The following is a 16564-nucleotide window of genomic DNA, read 5'->3' on the forward strand; positions in this document are numbered from 1 at the left end:
CCCTCGGCGTGAGCAAACCAATAGACAACTAGAAGGCAATTCCACACCCGCTTGTTTTTATCCGTAGTCCTAACACGAATCTCAAATCCCTCCCCGTTTACCAAACTCTCTCAGTAAGTCTTTGCTTCATCAACACTATTAAATTTCATACCTAAGTGTGGAGCAACTAATTTATTAACGCCATTACTTTGAGAATCAAGATTACAAGAAGAAGTGCCAACAAAAGCTCTAACATTTTCTTCCATTTCTAGCAAAAAAAGAAACAGAGAAAATATCAAATGACGCAAAATAGATATTAATGACTCCCATATATTAAATTGACAATTTTAACGTCTATTCTAATTAGCAAAAAATGATTATGGTATAAAAGAGGACTATAGAGCAATTCTTCGAGAACAAACAACTAAGAATTCTAATTCGAAAAGAAAGCACTTAAGTTCAAAAGGACAATATCAAAGCAAAGAATATTAACTTCTTACAAATTGGAAAAACCAAAAGAACGATAAAATAAGATTAACTTACCTTGGTTTACAGAAATGGCTAATTCCAAAAAAATAGTATAGTGATTTTTTGTGAAAAAGAAAGATAATGGGCTCCAATTGAATAGTCGGGTGATCTTTTGTGAAGAAGAAACCGGCGTGAGTTTATCTGTAGAGAGTGAGTGAGGAAGAGAGAGGAAGAAGAAGTCTCAGAGTGTTTTGTTGGGTTTTTTGTTTTTTTTTATGAATAGAAAATCAAAATGACCATTATACCCACCCTCAATTCTTTGTTTGATAAGAATAGTTCTTGGGCGTTGGATGGGTTGTGATCAAACGGACGGACGAAATGTCAAAGATAAGTTTGTCAATTGGAGCTGTTAAGGTAGCCAATACCCCATATATATATATATATATATATATATATATATATATATATATATATATATATATATCAAACCAGATATATATATATAGACCGTATATATATATATATATATATATATATATATATATATATATATATATATATATATATACGGTCAACATCCGGTCAAATCTAGTCAAATACGTTAACTAACGGTTTAAGACAAACTTGTTAACGGAGTGTGACTAAACTCAAAAATGCACTAATATAGTGTGACGTACTACAAAAAGATCCTAAATTTTAATATTTGCCTTGCAAAAACAATTGAAATATTTTTCAGGTAGTTAGAGGATAACTGTAACAGAAAACAAAAGATTTTCTTTTGTTGTTTTGTGAGTGGAGAGTCGGTCTATGAGTTAGGTGTGTGTTACAGACCTACAGGCTTACAGCCTTACAGGTGCGTAGCACGTGAAGTGAACTCGCACACTAATGAGTGTTGAAAAACTGTCTCGTGGTCTGAGTCTGGAAAAGGACCAGACATACAGTCTCCAAACAGAGCCAATGTGATAATCAAACGCTCAAGTACCATAGCACCCAAAATTAGCAAACAAAAAAGTAATATAATCGAATGGTGATACATGAACTTAATTATGTCCAAAATAGCAAGTGTACTTAGGAGGGAACAGGGCATCGAAAAGAAGAGACAGCTTGGAAATGCATTCACCAAGACTTGGGGCATATTATCAACTACTCATTAGTACATGTTGAAGCTCCCGAAACATGAGAACTTTCAGCTCCAGATGTTTCCTGTCAACAAGTTCAAAGATGCAGACGTCATCTTCTTTCAGCTGATTATCCAAAACAAATGCCCTCCAACCATTCCCTAGCTTACGAGACTCTTCACCCTGACGCCGAGTATACCACATACCACCATTTGAAATTCGTAAAATGATACCTTGAGATTCCTTGAGATATTTCTTGGCAAAGGCAGTTGGGAGATTCTGTGCAGTTTAAAAGTCATTATTTTCTTATATTACTCAACTCATAATTGAGGAGACTTGATTTTTTTCAGAAAAACGTGAATAATTCTGTGCCTCTAATAAAAGATCTCACATTTGTTTCATAAATCGAGCTAGTTTGACTACCGGGGGTCTAAATGACAAAAACAGTACTACATTGAACAACATGGCCAATGATATTTGTCTAGTTTTGAAGTTCAGAGCTCACCAGAGAAAAATTACCACTGACGTAAGTGGGTCGCATAGTAACTACGCAGAAGGGGTTATCAGAAGAAAATCCGGTTCTTGCTATGATGGCTCTCGTTTTTTCCTGGGCTTCAAGAAACCTACCTGTCACAGATACTGTAACACACGATCCAACATTTAGTTACAAGCATGGTAAATTTCATTCGTTTACAGATATATAATATAGTTTTTGTGTGTACTTAGGGGAGACCCTAATTTCTCCATCTAGTTAGGAGAAATCCTAATTTGCTCATCTAGTAGGGGGTAATACTAGTTAACCCTATAATATATCACAGAAATTTGTAACCAAGAGTCTGAGACTAGCCACAGTTCATGAAATGAACAAAAATGAAACAACATGCTTACCAGCACAAGTCTTCGCAAGAATGTTTGGTAGATACTGTGCAAATAAGAAGAAAGAAATACATAGTACTGATTAATAGATCAAAAGCAATAGCGCATAGCTTAAATGGAGCGAGCCTTAAAAATTAAAATCAACATAGATGTAAAAGAAGAAAAAATAAAATCATATTTATGAGTGAGCTCAAGTGTAACTGCTGCAACTAACTAGAAGTCTAGAACATATAGCAAAGCTCCAACATAAATTGTAGTTTTTAAGATCTAACCAGAATACAAGTCCCCTGCACATATGAGCGTCCCATAGTAACAGTGGACAAGGGATTTTCGGGTGTAAATGCTCTGGCTGGTATAATGCCTCTTTCTTTCTCCCGCAATGAGACCAGTCTTCTAGGGCCAGACACTGCACGAATGCAGCATAGAACAGCTGCTAGTGATAACACATCATATATGTGAATAGAGCATTACAAAAAATTATGATTTAGGAATTACCATTTTCACCTTGTCGCTTCATGCAAACGATTGAAGAATCACTAATTCTAACTTCTTGTTTGGTACTACAATTCGCATCCACTCCAACTGTCTTAGAGTGCGCAATATTGCCCCCATTGGACGGAACACCACTATAAACAAAAGATGAATATGATTCTTGTGGACCTTCCACATTCTTCAGGTGGTATGGGTCATCACAGCTGGGCCTGCGGAATGTATATTTAGGTGGGGCAGGCGAGGTTAGTTCATTATTGTTCAGATAAATACAACCAACTTCACCCCCCTCAGCAACCCTTTTAAAAATAGAACCAAATAATTCACAATCTTGTTGTTTGATGTTAGTTGTTTCTCTATCAGCAACAAACTCCGTTGGCCTTTGCATATCATAAGCACAAGGAACAAAGTCTTGTTCACTGTCCATATTCTTCGTCAAAAGCATGTTTTTGTTGTCTACCCACCTGGATCTAAAGGATCGCAACGGACCCATTGTAGGCTCCCCATTACCTCGACAATAAAAATTTGGCAAAACAACTTGAGAAATCTTATCAACCACAATGTGAGCATTACTTCTTTCCCATTGAGGCCTGTTCTCCTCATTGCCATTATCCAAGATTTCCACAGAATCGTCTTCTTGGTTTTCTAGTTCTGAGGATGTCTCAGATCCTGTTTCAAAATCGGGCTCCTCCAAATCATCGCTATCACAGGGATACTCTATCTCAGAGGCACTCATATCACATATAACAACACTAAATAGTGATTTTCCTTCATATCTAAATACCAATAAATGCCCAACACATATAGAGTGATACTCTACAAAAGCATCCCAACCTTTTTGAAACCAAACTAGACCTTCATCTTCCTTTAATTGTACATTCCATTCTTTACCACTGGGAACCTTGAGGACTACAGTACTGGACAGTTCCTTCCCAAAGTTCCTTGTAAACTTCTGAGGGATCGCCTGTGATGATATTAGAATTAACTTAATTATTTCAAATTAGCTCAAGAAGTAGGATTCTTTAACAAACCGTAACAACACCACAACAGAACATGCCTAGTACGAATGAAACCATAAATGGAGGAGATAAGGAAAGGATTACAAGCATGATTTGTAGAGCATGAAATAGGGGGACAACATGTTTGTCCACCCTATACAAAATCCTTTTGTATTTCTGTTAAAGTTTTAATATATTCCAACTTACCAAGCAATAAAAAAAAAAGATTATTCGTTACCAGGCGCCCATCTTCAGTACAGGTAGAATGAATTATCTTGAAGAAATGTGATCCCTTCTCCTCCTTCCTTCTCTGGTAGCATTCTTCTTTTTCTTCTCTTCTCTTTGGTTTCTGCATTTTTACAGCGTTGGTTTTGTTTTGTTGTTAGTCCAAACTCCACACTACAGGGGAGGGGAAAATAACAGAGCAGATGGAAAATGAGAGTAGCAATGAAGATGTAGACTAGTAATTAAAAAAAGTTGGACGTTGGAATTGAAGTTGGAACATGCAATGGATAGAATCTTACTCTTCTTGTAATTGATATGATGCATACATAGGGTGGCTCGAGGAAGAAGCATGCGTTGCATGGTACAGATCACCAACCAATCAATCACATATCTCTCTCTCTCTCTCTGGAAATACAGTCTGGTTTCAAACTTTTCTAAGTACCGTGCCTTCAAAATTTGGATACGCGTGATGCATTTGGATTTTGCACCCAACCCACTACAGTCGAGTGTTAGACATTGGACACTGCTACACACATCAGCACCACAATGATGCCACCAGGGCACTGTTCACCACACGGCCACACCAATATTGAACCACACTTTGACTTTAAACCCAAATGACCAAAATGGCAAAATCTAATTGAGGAATTTAAAGAGTTGCTCTTGAGTCTTGATGTACAAACATGACTAGGTTATAAATATATCTTGATGGAGGACACATTAAGAATCAGACAATTTTTATAACCTATAGTTGCTAAAGTTTTGTTAATCCACCGCACTATGTCACAGAACCATCTTAGGTGTGTGTTGCTACTTTGGAAAATCGGTGGAGTTCTCCTCAAATTAACTGTTTTTTACCAAAAAAATAGTGTTCATATCAAGAGTTGTGAGAATTATGGTACACGTACACTGTTGCAGTATTGATGTTTAAAATATAATGTACCTTTCAAGAGACCTAATAGCAATCTGTATTTCAGGATAAAATTGGAGACAACTCTATACTAGTGGAATTACCATTTCAATAAGGGTCCGTTTCACAAACTCTTCCAACTTCATTCCATGCAAGTCGACTGGTTCAAGAATCAAGATCCGATTTGTATGTAGTTTCATATGGATTTCTGATAAAAAAACTAGGTGTAGCTAGTCTAAAGAGACTGTATTAATTTTAGCACATTTGCACTCTCTTCATGCTCATCCTCAATTTATAGAGCACTTATTACTCAAAAAAGACATTAATCAAAGGATAATATGATCCAAATTTACTACGCTAATAACATATGTCTAAGTCAAGTTCTCTAAAACAACTGCAACCTAAAACAACTACAACCAAAAGGGAAACAGTTCGATATTCCATCCAACACCCTATTTAAGCAGCAAGACGAGGGCCTCGCACGATGTGAACTTTGAATTCGGTGGTTTTCTTGTCAAGAAGCTCAAAGATGCAGACATCATATATTTTCAACTGATTCTCTAACACAAAAGCCCTCCAACCACCACGTAGCACATGTTGCTTTCCAACAGCATAACCAACAAGCCACGCCCCACCGTTTGGGACTCGAAGAATGGCCTCAGTAGGAGCATGCTTAAAATAGTTCTTTGCAAAAGCATTTGGTAGAGTCTGCATATAAACCATATAGTATGTCACTAGTGTCTATGTAATTGAGAACTTAAAATCTAAGTTAGCATTATATTCGAATTCACTAGAAAGATACGTTATTTTTGTGTATCTTCAATTGAACTCACATATGTTTGATTGGGCTAACACTACTTAGGCAACTAAATGTTGCAAAACTAATATGGAGAGCAATATAATATCATGAAAGTTTATTTAGTTTTTAGAGTTCAAAGCTCACCATAAAAGTGCCAAGCACATAAGTCGGTTGCATAGTAACAATGCAGAAGGGATTATCAGAAGTGAATCCAGTTTTCTCTAAAACTTTTCTCTTTCTTTCCTGGGTTTCCAAAACCCTACTCAACATATGAGCTATAATGCAACCACTATCAGTTACAAGTATGATCAAAGTCGAAGTAAAACATGTTTATTGACAGTAACAATGATATTTAACATAAACAAATGATCAGAGACTGATTTTGGCATACTTACAAGGACGGTCTTGCTTAGTACAATATGAATAATCTGAATCATCATCTGAATCATCGTCAGCTAGATAAGGGCTTGAAAATGGCAAGTGTTGTGGATCTTGTGTGTCCCTTCGGCACCTGTCTTTACCAAATATCTTAAAATTCAATTCGCCATTACCATTGTAGCTGAAAACAATTATTTCTTCAGACTCTAAAACATGATACTTCACAAAGGTCTCCCATTCATGGCACAAAACAAAGTCATCACCCACTTTCTCGACGGATATATTCCATAATATTCCAGATGAGCTTCTAAGAGTGAACTTTTTGGGCGCAACACCATTCAAGTTCGTTGACACAAAAGACTTTGGTAAACACTGCAAAGAAGAATTCAAAGTTGCTTGTAGGAAACAATGACAAATTAGCTATAGGGTATGGACCTTAAACAAAATGCAACAAGTAATACTATGAAGTAATCGTTCAATTATTAAGAACAAGCAAAGTTATAGCTACCAACGTCCTGTTTCAGTAGCAATCTTAGCGGAATGATGTTCGATCATATGGTCTTTAGATTAAATATTGCACAGTACAGGAAGCTCAAAGATTGAGACTTCCTCTTATTTTGGACTGTGAAAGTTCACAATGAAGAGATTGCCATATGGAGCATAATGTATAAGAGTTTTCTGTACTACGAGTGACAGACAGTGTTACAATAAGTTCTAGTTCTAATACAACTAATTATGCAAATGCTTTAGAAAATAGTAGTTTTGGTGTATCTAGCAGTTCTCTTCATTCAAGCGCAACTGATTTTGCAGATACTGAGCCTGAGGCTGTTCAGTTCCTAATTGTTCTTTTAGATTAACACCAAGTCATTTATGGCTAATACAGTTACAACAAGCCCTGACTACTGCGGCATCAATATCAATAAGACGAGTTTAAAGAAAGACGACTGTGTAAGAGGTGTGAGACAAGATACCCTGGAGCATGACTTTTGCTGCGGCATCAAGGTTCATGTCGAGTAAACACATAAAGGTTATAGTAACATCTGATTCACTCAGAGCTACTAAAATACTTAAGTAGAAAAGGCTCCATCGCATGGTTGTTGTAATCTTATTGCTGGTATTAGGAACATATAGCAGGGTACATGGAAAGACTAGTTATAAGAATAAATAAAGATGCAGATCATGTAGCAAGCTTAGATGTTCATAGATATTAAAAGGAAGGCGAGCAGTGGACCATTAATTAGGTATTAATGAATAGAAGCCATATAAGGCGAAAATCGGACTGTAAAATTTGTTTGTTGGTCGAATTATCGCCTCCTAATTCTGTTTCTATTCTCTTATTTCATCAGCGATGTTTCAAGGTCTAGCTCAACATCCAAATCTCCTCTAACTTTGATCCATATGTAGAGGCTAACTGCTTCATTTGATGGAATGTCAGCAACAGGGAGAGATGATCTTAGAATACAAGAGGGTGAGTAACTAATGAAGTCGTAAAACTAGTCATTCTGATCAGCATACGTAAAGAACTTTACTTTCATCAGGCTTTGCAGTAAGCACCTCAAAACAAAGAAAATAGGTTTCTGAAACAGACACCACTACGGAAATATATACGACATGGAAGTAGAGGAACTGAAGCAAATATAAAGACAAAATGATGTTTGATAGACATTGTAGATGTGCATTTTACTCTCCAAACGATAAAAAAAAATGAAAACAAAAAAAGGTAGATAAAGAAATTTTACCAGTTTCTTTTCAAAATCATTAAACAAAACCTTGAAGAACATAGCAGGACTGTTTCTTTTTTTCTTTGGCATTCCAGCCATTGTTGCTTCTATGTGCTAAGATCTTGCTTGGGATGTAACAATGATTCGAATGTCAAAGAAAAGCAGCAACAGTTGTAAATGGATTTAACTCTCATTGGTGCACATACACAAGAAGTACAAGCTCGTGAATGAAGCATTTAAAAAGTCTGGTGTTTCATTATTAACCAACCAAACTATCAGAGCACTTCAGGCCAGCAGCCTTTCCCACATTAACTTTCTTTAGTTTCATCACTTTCATGAAAACAAGGCAAATCTTTTTGAAATTTTAAGGAAGACAATAAATTCTTGTATTGGCCCCCATTGGCCCATTGTATAATGTTACAAAACCAAAAATTTGTTTATTTCGGACAACCAGTTGAATGTGGCTACTCCCCAAATTAATTACTACAGCACCAATTTTCTTATCTTAACCAAAGTATATATAGTTGAGTTAAGGACTAGTGGAAATTATTGTAGGGTTCATGACTTCATGCTAACAAAATCAATGTAAACATCACAAAATATCGACATCTTAAAACTTCGACATATATTTTACCGATATTTTAAATCACCGCTTTACTTCCACTCCATCAATACAAAAAAAAAAAAAAAAAAAATGAGGACGAGACTCAAAACAGAACATTATTTAGAATGAACCTAAAAATAGTAACGGTAACTAGCCGTTACTCTTCCCGCCAAAATGTAAAAATCAACAATATAAAATCTTACGCCTTAATTCTTCAAAGAATCAAACACTTAAAACCTCTTAAACAGATCCACTCACACATAATAACATCAGGTTTATCTCAAAGCATCTTTCTTTCCAACAAATTAATAAACTGTTATGCTTTTTTCGGGCTTTTAAACGAATCAGAACGAGTTTTTTGGAGCATTAGACATAAAAATATTGTTTCTTGGACGGTTTTGATATCTGGGTATGTTAAAAATGACTTATTTAAGAAAGGGTTTGAAGTTTTTTGTAAAATGAAGATGGGTGGGTTTATGCCGAATGAAGTTACTGTGGCGAGTGTTTTACCGGTTTTTGGGAACTTGGGGTTGGTTCAAATTGGGAAAATAATGCATTGTTGGGTAATTAGATGTGGGGTTGAATTGAATGTGTTTGTAGAGACAGGTTTGGTGGATATGTATGGAAAATTTGGACTCTTGGGTAATTCGCGGAAAGTGTTTGATGGAATGTCTGAGAAGAATGTGGTTTCGTGGAATGCGATTATTATGGGGTATTCGAGCAATGGGTTTGGTGAAGATGCTCTTTGGCTTTATAAGATGATGTTGAGAAATGGGTTTAAACCTGATTTTATTACTGTTATGAGTTTGCTTGTCGCTTGTTCGAGTTGCGGGTGTTTGAGAATAGGAGGTGGGATTCACAGTTGTATTGTTAGAAGTGGATTTGAGAGTGATATGGTTATGAAAACTGCTTTGATTGATATGTATGTGAAATGTAGGTGTATCGATGATGCTTATAGGATATTTAAGGATGAGATTCCGATCAAAGATGAAGTCACATGGACGTTGATGTTATCGGGATTTTCCGATGCTGGGTATGGTAATAAGGCTATGGAAATCTTAAATCAGATGATGAGTCTAAAGGATGTAAGACTGGATCATGTTGCATTGATGGGCATGTGTTCAAGCTGCAGCAAGTCAGGAGCTCTGCGACAAGGCAAATGTGTTCATGCTTTAACGATAAAAACAGGTTTTGGAGATAATAATTTCGTTGGATCTTCCCTTATAGACATGTATGCAAATTGTGGAAACTTGGAGAGTGCAAAAAGAGTCTTTGAAGGAATAAAGGCAAGGGATGTGGTGTGCTGGAATGCTATGATTTCTGGTTATGGAATGCATGGGTATGGTGGTGATGCAATTGGTATCTTTTCTTTAATGAAGGGGTCAGGAATAAATGCAGATGATGCTACTTTGGTATGTGTGTTGTGTGCATGTAGCCATGCCGGCATGGTTGGTGAAGGTATCTCCTTGTTCAATCATATGGTTGAGGAGGGGCATATAGTGCCTAATTTGCAACATTATACTTGCATGGTTGATCTTCTGGGTCGAGCTGGAAGGTTAGATGATGCTTATTCATTAATTAAGAAGATGCCTCTGCAACCAGATGCACCAGTTTATGGGGCTTTGCTTGGGGCTTGCAGAGTTCATAGAAATATTGAGTTGGGAGTAGAGGTATCTAATAAGCTTTTTGAGTTGAACCCAGATGATGCAGGGTTCTATGTCTTAGCTTCAAACATGTATGCTGCTGCGGGTAACTGGGATGGTGTGAAGATGACCAGAGTATCATTGAGATCAAAGGGGTTAAAGAAGACACCTGGCTTAAGTTCGACTGAGATAGATGGGATAGTCCACACATTTATGGCTGGAGATAAAGATCATCCCCACTATGCTGAAATTAGGGAATCCTTGAAGAACTTGATTACAAAGATTGAAGCAGTAGGTTATGTGCCTGACACTAAATCTGTCTTTCAGGATGTACCCGATGATACAAAGATAGATATCTTGTTTCACCACAGTGAGAAATTAGCAATTGCGTTTGGGCTACTGATGACCCAAACTGGAACAACCATTCGAATAATGAAGAACCTTCGTATCTGTAGTGACTGTCATACGGCTAGTAAGTTTATTTCCAAGGCTGTCGGCAGAGAAATAATCATAAAAGATGCTAACCGTTTCCACCTTTTTAAGGATGGAGTCTGCTCTTGCAGTGATTATTGGTGACTTTGAGCACTCTCTTATTTCTTTCTCCTGGAAGAATAGTAACCATATATGTGCATAATGGCTTTTCCAGCTTGTAAAGTTATCTTCCAATCTGTTAGCACTCAGAAGTGTATTCGTCTTTTAGATGTTATTTGACAAGAGGGACTAAATTTTCCTCAACCGCTCCAAGCCACTTTGCAGTTAATGTTGGATTCATCTCCCAAGTTCTTGGTGCTTTAATTAGCTAAGTTACCATAGAAACAATAAAGGGAGGTGCAACAATGTAGTTATACAATTCCCTCATTGATTCAGCTGGTTATGCGTGCGACTGTGTGAGTGTGTTGGATGAGACGACTGTTTACACTCTGAATTGGTTCAGTGGATGGGCTTGACAAATAGCATTTGGAGGAAAGTGACATAACACAGGAACAACAACGGTGAATGTTGTTCAACACTACTAAGAGCGAATGTGGAATGTTTGGGTTAGTTATATTTTTACATTGAACTGCACAAGGAAAGAAGGCCTAGCAATTAACTGCTCAGTCCTTCAGACAAAATGCAGTCCTGTGACAAACAAAGAAAATAGAAAGACAGGGTGGTCAGGGTCATCAGAAGAACAGAAAAGTGCAATCCCTTTTAAGAGAAATAGAGAATGGCTGGTGGTATGTAAAAGAAAGCGTTAAAACTGTTCTACTAAGATTCAGCAATCCATTAAAACTCTGTAAGTATGCTTTTTTGTTTCTATTTTTTGGATTGTGTGTTTCTCTCTGAATACCCTTTTAAGATTCATATATAAGAATGGCTTTCCTTGTTCTAATTCTTGCCATTTGTTTCTCCATTTTTGCCTAAACTTAGACACATAGTTTTTGAGCTCCGTGTCTGGATAGCACAGCCATCATTTTTTCGACTTTGAGCCAAGTTTATTGTCCAAGAATGATGTAAAATTTTGTTGAAAATACTCCCCAAGCCTTATTTTTCAACTCTTCTACCAAGAAGATACGCAAACCACCTCAGTACGCCATGTGTTGCAAAAACCAGATATTTACTTCCCAATCTTGTATTTTTTTGAGCAAGGCATAGGTGTAAGTTAAGTGCAAGTGTCCTTACCAACAAAAGTACCATCTTGGGTGATCTCTGCTGTCACTTTGACACTTTCTCCTTTATAAATGCGGACGTCCGTTTACGGACATATTATATTATATAGTGTCTTGAGCATCAAGTGTATTTGCACAGTTTATATAGTGTTATATGTAAGTGTAAATTAAAAAGTTAATAAGCATAAATTAAGAAGTTGTTCAAAACACTATATAAGCTGCCCCACGAACATGTACATTTGAGAGAAAGCCTGGCTTATTTCTATACTTCTCTCTCGTGGTCAGCTATAACACTGGTGAAACGTCAAGTTGATACAAGTGAAAATAAAAGATCGTCAACGTGTAATTATAAAATGAACTCACATAATTTAGAGGCGTGGTCAATGCAAACATGATACAATGCGGATAGGTAGCATACTTTAAGAGCGTTCACGAACATACAAGATATTTGCTGAAAGAGGATAGGTAGCATTGTAGCAAAATTTCAAGAACCCCAGTTTCAAATAGAGGAAGTTTGTTACATAATTCACTCGATCTGAGCAGAACATTCAGAAAGATTCATGAGCCTGACTTGTCTGACATGTCCGAAAGATATGGACACACATTTTCAGTTTACCCACGAGCTCAAAGAGGCAGATGTCTCCTGGTTCAAGTTGGTTTCCATGTACAAAAGCCGCCCAACCTCCACAAAAGGCATTCGTCTTACCAGAAATAAAATTCACAGCACAAGCTTTGCCTCCACATTCCTCTAGGGCAACCTCTGTATTGCATTTGGGGAAATGAGCCTTAGCGAAGTCAGTTGGGATTTTCTGCATTAATGTTATTCAGTTAGTAAGAAATAAAAGTACTAACAGCGTGGAGAGTGCAAGGATGTGCAGTTTGTCAAATACAATATGATATGAAGAACAGTGACAAAACTACTAAAACAAGAATTAACACTTAAATCACGTTTTGACATGTTCTTGCTGGAATCCTCAAGAGTATAAGCACGGGATCAATACTGTTACCATGCCAAATTTGCACTAGACACACAAGTTGGTTGTAACAATGGACAGGCTTCATCTAACTCTTAAAACCAAGAGAACAATTTAGAAAACGTTTGATGCTCAGCTTTTTGTATTCTAGATAAAAGCAAATGGGTATGGCAAGGGCACCAAAAGTAAATCCTGGATACCTTATTCATAACATGAACAACAAAGACGATCAAATAAGATAATGTAAGCCATATTGTAAGATAATGTAAACACGGGATTATCTTATTACATATTGTAAGATAATGTAAACCATGTTGTAACTTTGTAAGATAATGTAAAATAACGTAAACACGGGATTAAGATGATGTAAAAGATATTGCAAACACGGGATTAAAGCACGTTCTAGTGCAAGGACTTCAATACAAGTCCCTGACTTTGGAACACTCCAAGTTAATTCGAAGGTATAGAAAAGTGCAAGGACTTCAATACAAGTCCCTGACTTTTTTGAACACTCCAAGTTAATTCGAAGGTATAGAAATTTAAGAATGAACTTTGTTTTCTAATGTATTTATTTTGGGCACAAGCTTAGGTGTGAATTAAGTGGACTGCTAATTGAGATAACTTAAACGAAGTAAGAAAAATGACAAATAACTTACCAGGACATGTGAAGTACGCACAGTGGAAATACTTAAACATCTCATAAAATGAGGAACATTGGAGGTGAAAGACATTGTGTTTTTCCACAAGTTTGCCTCTTCTTCAGTTAGCAGCCCCCTGCTCAGCAAGTTGCCTTTGACCTGTAAACACCTTTTGCAGCTAGAAGAGACAGTATCCTCTCTTTTGTTACTTTCAAGAGCAACTTCTTCCAATCCTGACTCATGTAAACCATGGTTAGGTTACAAACATTCTTCAGAATGTTTTTTTGCACATTTTACCCATAACTCTCTTAGTCATTGAAAGGAAAAATAGTCAGATTTTAGAATTAACACGCAAACATTTTTTCTGGAGATCTGAATAATGATCTGCTTCTTGGGTTTGGCATGATCATATATGATATATACTCATATTTATAAATGAACCGTAAATAATGTACATGAGCTAACAAGTAATTGTACTCTGATACTCCAGTAAACTCAGATGTGTAGAAGAAGATGAAAGCAAGGAAGATGACAGCTATCCATGGAATCAAGGTACTAGTGTCATCCATACCTGGGTCTTCTGGGGAGCTTTCGACTGGCACTGATGAGTGGAAGCAACAAACTGTTTAGGCGGTCTACCTCGCTTTTTTCCGGAAAGGTTAACAAGCTTCTTTGGTGGTCTACTCGGTCGTTTACACGAAGACTCTACAATCTCCCTTGGTGGTCTACCTCGTCTTTTAGCGGGAAGGTTAACAAGCTCATTTGGTGATCTTCCCGGTCCTTTATGGGAAGACTCCACAAGCTTCCTTGGTGTTCCAGTTGAGATAGCATGTTCTTGAAATCCTTCCAGTTTCTCGCATCCAGTCTTATCAAATATATGGACATTGAAACACATACTTCCATCATACCTAAAAACTAGAAATTCATAGTCCCCTAAGGAATGATCTCTTACGAAATCCTGCCAACCATTCTGAAAAAATGTTCCATCTTCCGTTTTACCTAACTTGACGTCCCAAAGATTACCACTAGGACCCTCCAAGACAACCCTTCTACTATCTTCTTTCGAAATATGCATCACAAATACTGGTGGTATCCGCTACAAAGTAAAAATAAAATTGAAAGTGAAAAGATAATTATTTTTAATCATCTGTGGAAGTATGAAGCTAAGAAGCTTATGACAAAAGGTATGCAGTAAAATGACTTCTGACTAGAGGCTTGAAGGCCTAGAATTGGTGTGTCACTGTACATTTTATCTGTCGTTCTTTACCAGGTTTTGAGTTTGAATATATATGCACTTAATCTGCTGTAGTTTTATGTCATACTTGTGCCTTTAGATAAAGTTGTTGTTACTAAATGTTGAATACTGGTGTTAGGATTGTCAATTTGTCACGTTGTGTAATGTCTTACAGTTGCCAACTAAATGAGCATAGATGGAGGCAGGATATCGCTAGGGATGGGCAAACTGAAAAGCGAGACAAGATGAATAATGTTGGTACTTTAAAAAAAAAAAAATGGGGTTGAGGCAGACCCCTACCTGTTGATTAAACTTCAAAGAGTTACATACCTCCCTAAGAGTATGATCATTAGAGGGAGAATCATCACTACAACAATACTAGGCTCTAAGGCTTACAATCATGAGAAACTCATGAACATAGCCCACTCGGGTGCACACACAAAGAATTACAACATAAAATCATCTAATGTCTGCCACCAAACAAAAGTTTATCCCTTAAGACCGGATGATCGTTCCTTAGATGTTTTTGTGCATACTCGAAGTTATAGAATAATGTTGGTACTTATGGAGCTTATAGATGGTCTAGTTGGATAAAAAGACCTTGACAAGGTATGTTAGTGGATCGGTTATTGCTCCGAGCAAACACACAAACTCTAAATTTACAGGCATACTAGAAAAATATGGTTGATATTGTCCTAGAAAGACAATGGCAGAGTATGTTACGTACACACAAATTGTTGGTACCATTTCATTTTTCATAAACTAAACTTTTTCTGCCCTGTTTCCCCATCACTGATGAAAAACAGAACATGCTAGTGGTAAATCTTTTTGTCAATTCCTTATCAAATCTTATGGTGACTTCAATTTAACCTGTAATTCAGCTTTGACGAGAAAACCTGGCTAGTTTATTTTACTGGACAAATAGTTCCTGGTAAAATTTTGGCACATTCTATCACACAGAAAACATCAAATAGACCTAGAATACTAAGTCTCTGCTTGAACATTGCATGTATTATGAGGAAGCAGATCAAGATTCTATTACCATGGTCACTGTCTCATGCCAAATTGGTCACAATGTCATAGACTACAAACTTAAAAACTCCCTCACAGAGCTAGATCACATTTTCAGTAATAATCTATGGTCTTGCATGCATGAATATCAGAGAAAATACCAGGAACATTCTGTTGTAAATGAAGTGGAAATGCCTTTTTTATGTATAATATATTGTGTATTACTTATTACTCTGCTCTACAACTGATACAACATTAGATCACAGATGAGAAAGCAGAAGTACAAGCAGAGGAAAATGTGGAGAATGTGGTGAGTGAGTACCAGTTGCCGAGTAGTATTGAGAGAAGGATGGATTATCTTGAAGAACTGAGGCCTCATGTCTTCACTCATTATCTTCTTGCTCTGGCTCTCACATGCTTCTAATTTTCTATTAGTGTTACTGGAGCAACATGCTGTTCAAGACATAACTTGACCACTCTTCAGTTTATTAGTTAGTTAAAAGTTGGTGCAAGCCTTTTAAATCCAACGTGTCAGCCAATTTCAGGTTTCCATTTGGCACGTGTTATCCATATGCATCAAGGAGATCTTGATTGGATTATTTCAGCCATTGATCTTGTTATAGTTAATGTCAATCTAGTAAATACAAGTTTCAATTTGGGTTAGACTCATTCAAAATATATGGTCCCAAGATCAGTATAACATGCACTCCTAATAACTGGCAGCACAAGCAACAGGATTGTACATTGGTTTTCTGCAGAGTATATGCTTTCTTAAAAAAAATTCACTTTGGGAGTAACCAAAAACAAGAAGTCAAAGAGACCTCACAAAAGGTCATTATGATTCCTGAGA

The 16564-nt window shown here is 36.8% G+C and overlaps 2 protein-coding genes and 1 pseudogene across 3 annotated transcripts; 1 reads left to right on the top strand and 2 right to left on the bottom strand.

Annotated features, from left to right (window-relative positions):
• Positions 1-1443: 1443 nt before the first annotated feature.
• On the bottom strand, positions 1444-4614 carry LOC147501536 (B3 domain-containing transcription factor VRN1-like). Its single transcript, XM_086606591.1, has 7 exons — positions 4453-4614; positions 4167-4327; positions 2937-3894; positions 2714-2871; positions 2454-2487; positions 2071-2204; positions 1444-1844 (listed from the first exon to the last, which is right to left on the bottom strand). The coding sequence occupies exons 2-7, from the start codon at positions 4281-4283 to the stop codon at positions 1587-1589; spliced, it is 1659 nt and encodes a 552-aa protein (XP_086462717.1). The 5' UTR covers positions 4284-4327; positions 4453-4614; the 3' UTR covers positions 1444-1586.
• Positions 4615-5282: 668 nt separating this feature from the next.
• On the bottom strand, positions 5283-16217 carry LOC147501537 (B3 domain-containing protein Os01g0723500-like). The gene is made up of 7 exons (XM_086604332.1): positions 16037-16217; positions 14026-14565; positions 13488-13706; positions 12478-12666; positions 6258-6660; positions 6007-6137; positions 5283-5771 (listed from the first exon to the last, which is right to left on the bottom strand). The coding sequence occupies exons 1-7, from the start codon at positions 16103-16105 to the stop codon at positions 5520-5522; spliced, it is 1803 nt and encodes a 600-aa protein (XP_086460458.1). The 5' UTR covers positions 16106-16217; the 3' UTR covers positions 5283-5519.
• Positions 8613-14788, top strand: LOC147501538 (pentatricopeptide repeat-containing protein At3g12770 pseudogene; annotated as a pseudogene). The gene is made up of 2 exons (XR_015221407.1): positions 8613-11484; positions 13960-14788. The product of XR_015221407.1 is annotated as a pentatricopeptide repeat-containing protein At3g12770 pseudogene (transcript).
• Positions 16218-16564: the final 347 nt, after the last annotated feature.

Source organism: Coptis chinensis, chromosome 4 (assembly GCF_015680905.1).
Source record: "Coptis chinensis isolate HL-2020 chromosome 4, ASM1568090v1, whole genome shotgun sequence".
In the NCBI taxonomy this organism is placed as follows: domain Eukaryota; kingdom Viridiplantae; phylum Streptophyta; class Magnoliopsida; order Ranunculales; family Ranunculaceae; genus Coptis; species Coptis chinensis.

What these genes read in the sequence shown, in the direction of transcription:
- LOC147501536 (XM_086606591.1), bottom strand. Translation starts at nt 4,283, where the DNA reads ATGCAGAAACCAAAGAGAAGAGAAGAAAAAGAAGAATGCTACCAGAGA. An exon ending in GAAGCGACAAGGTGAAAATG is followed by an intron (nt 2,872 to 2,936) that starts GTAATTCCTAAA and finishes TATCACTAGCAG; the next exon opens with CTGTTCTATGCTGCATTCGT. An exon ending in TCAGTGGTAATTTTTCTCTG is followed by an intron (nt 1,845 to 2,070) that starts GTGAGCTCTGAA and finishes TAAACTGCACAG; the next exon opens with AATCTCCCAACTGCCTTTGC.
- LOC147501537 (XM_086604332.1), bottom strand. Translation starts at nt 16,105, where the DNA reads ATGAGTGAAGACATGAGGCCTCAGTTCTTCAAGATAATCCATCCTTCT. An exon ending in TCAATACTACTCGGCAACTG is followed by an intron (nt 14,566 to 16,036) that starts GTACTCACTCAC and finishes TTTACTTTGTAG; the next exon opens with CGGATACCACCAGTATTTGT. An exon ending in ACATCTGCCTCTTTGAGCTC is followed by an intron (nt 6,661 to 12,477) that starts GTGGGTAAACTG and finishes CATACCCTATAG; the next exon opens with CTAATTTGTCATTGTTTCCT.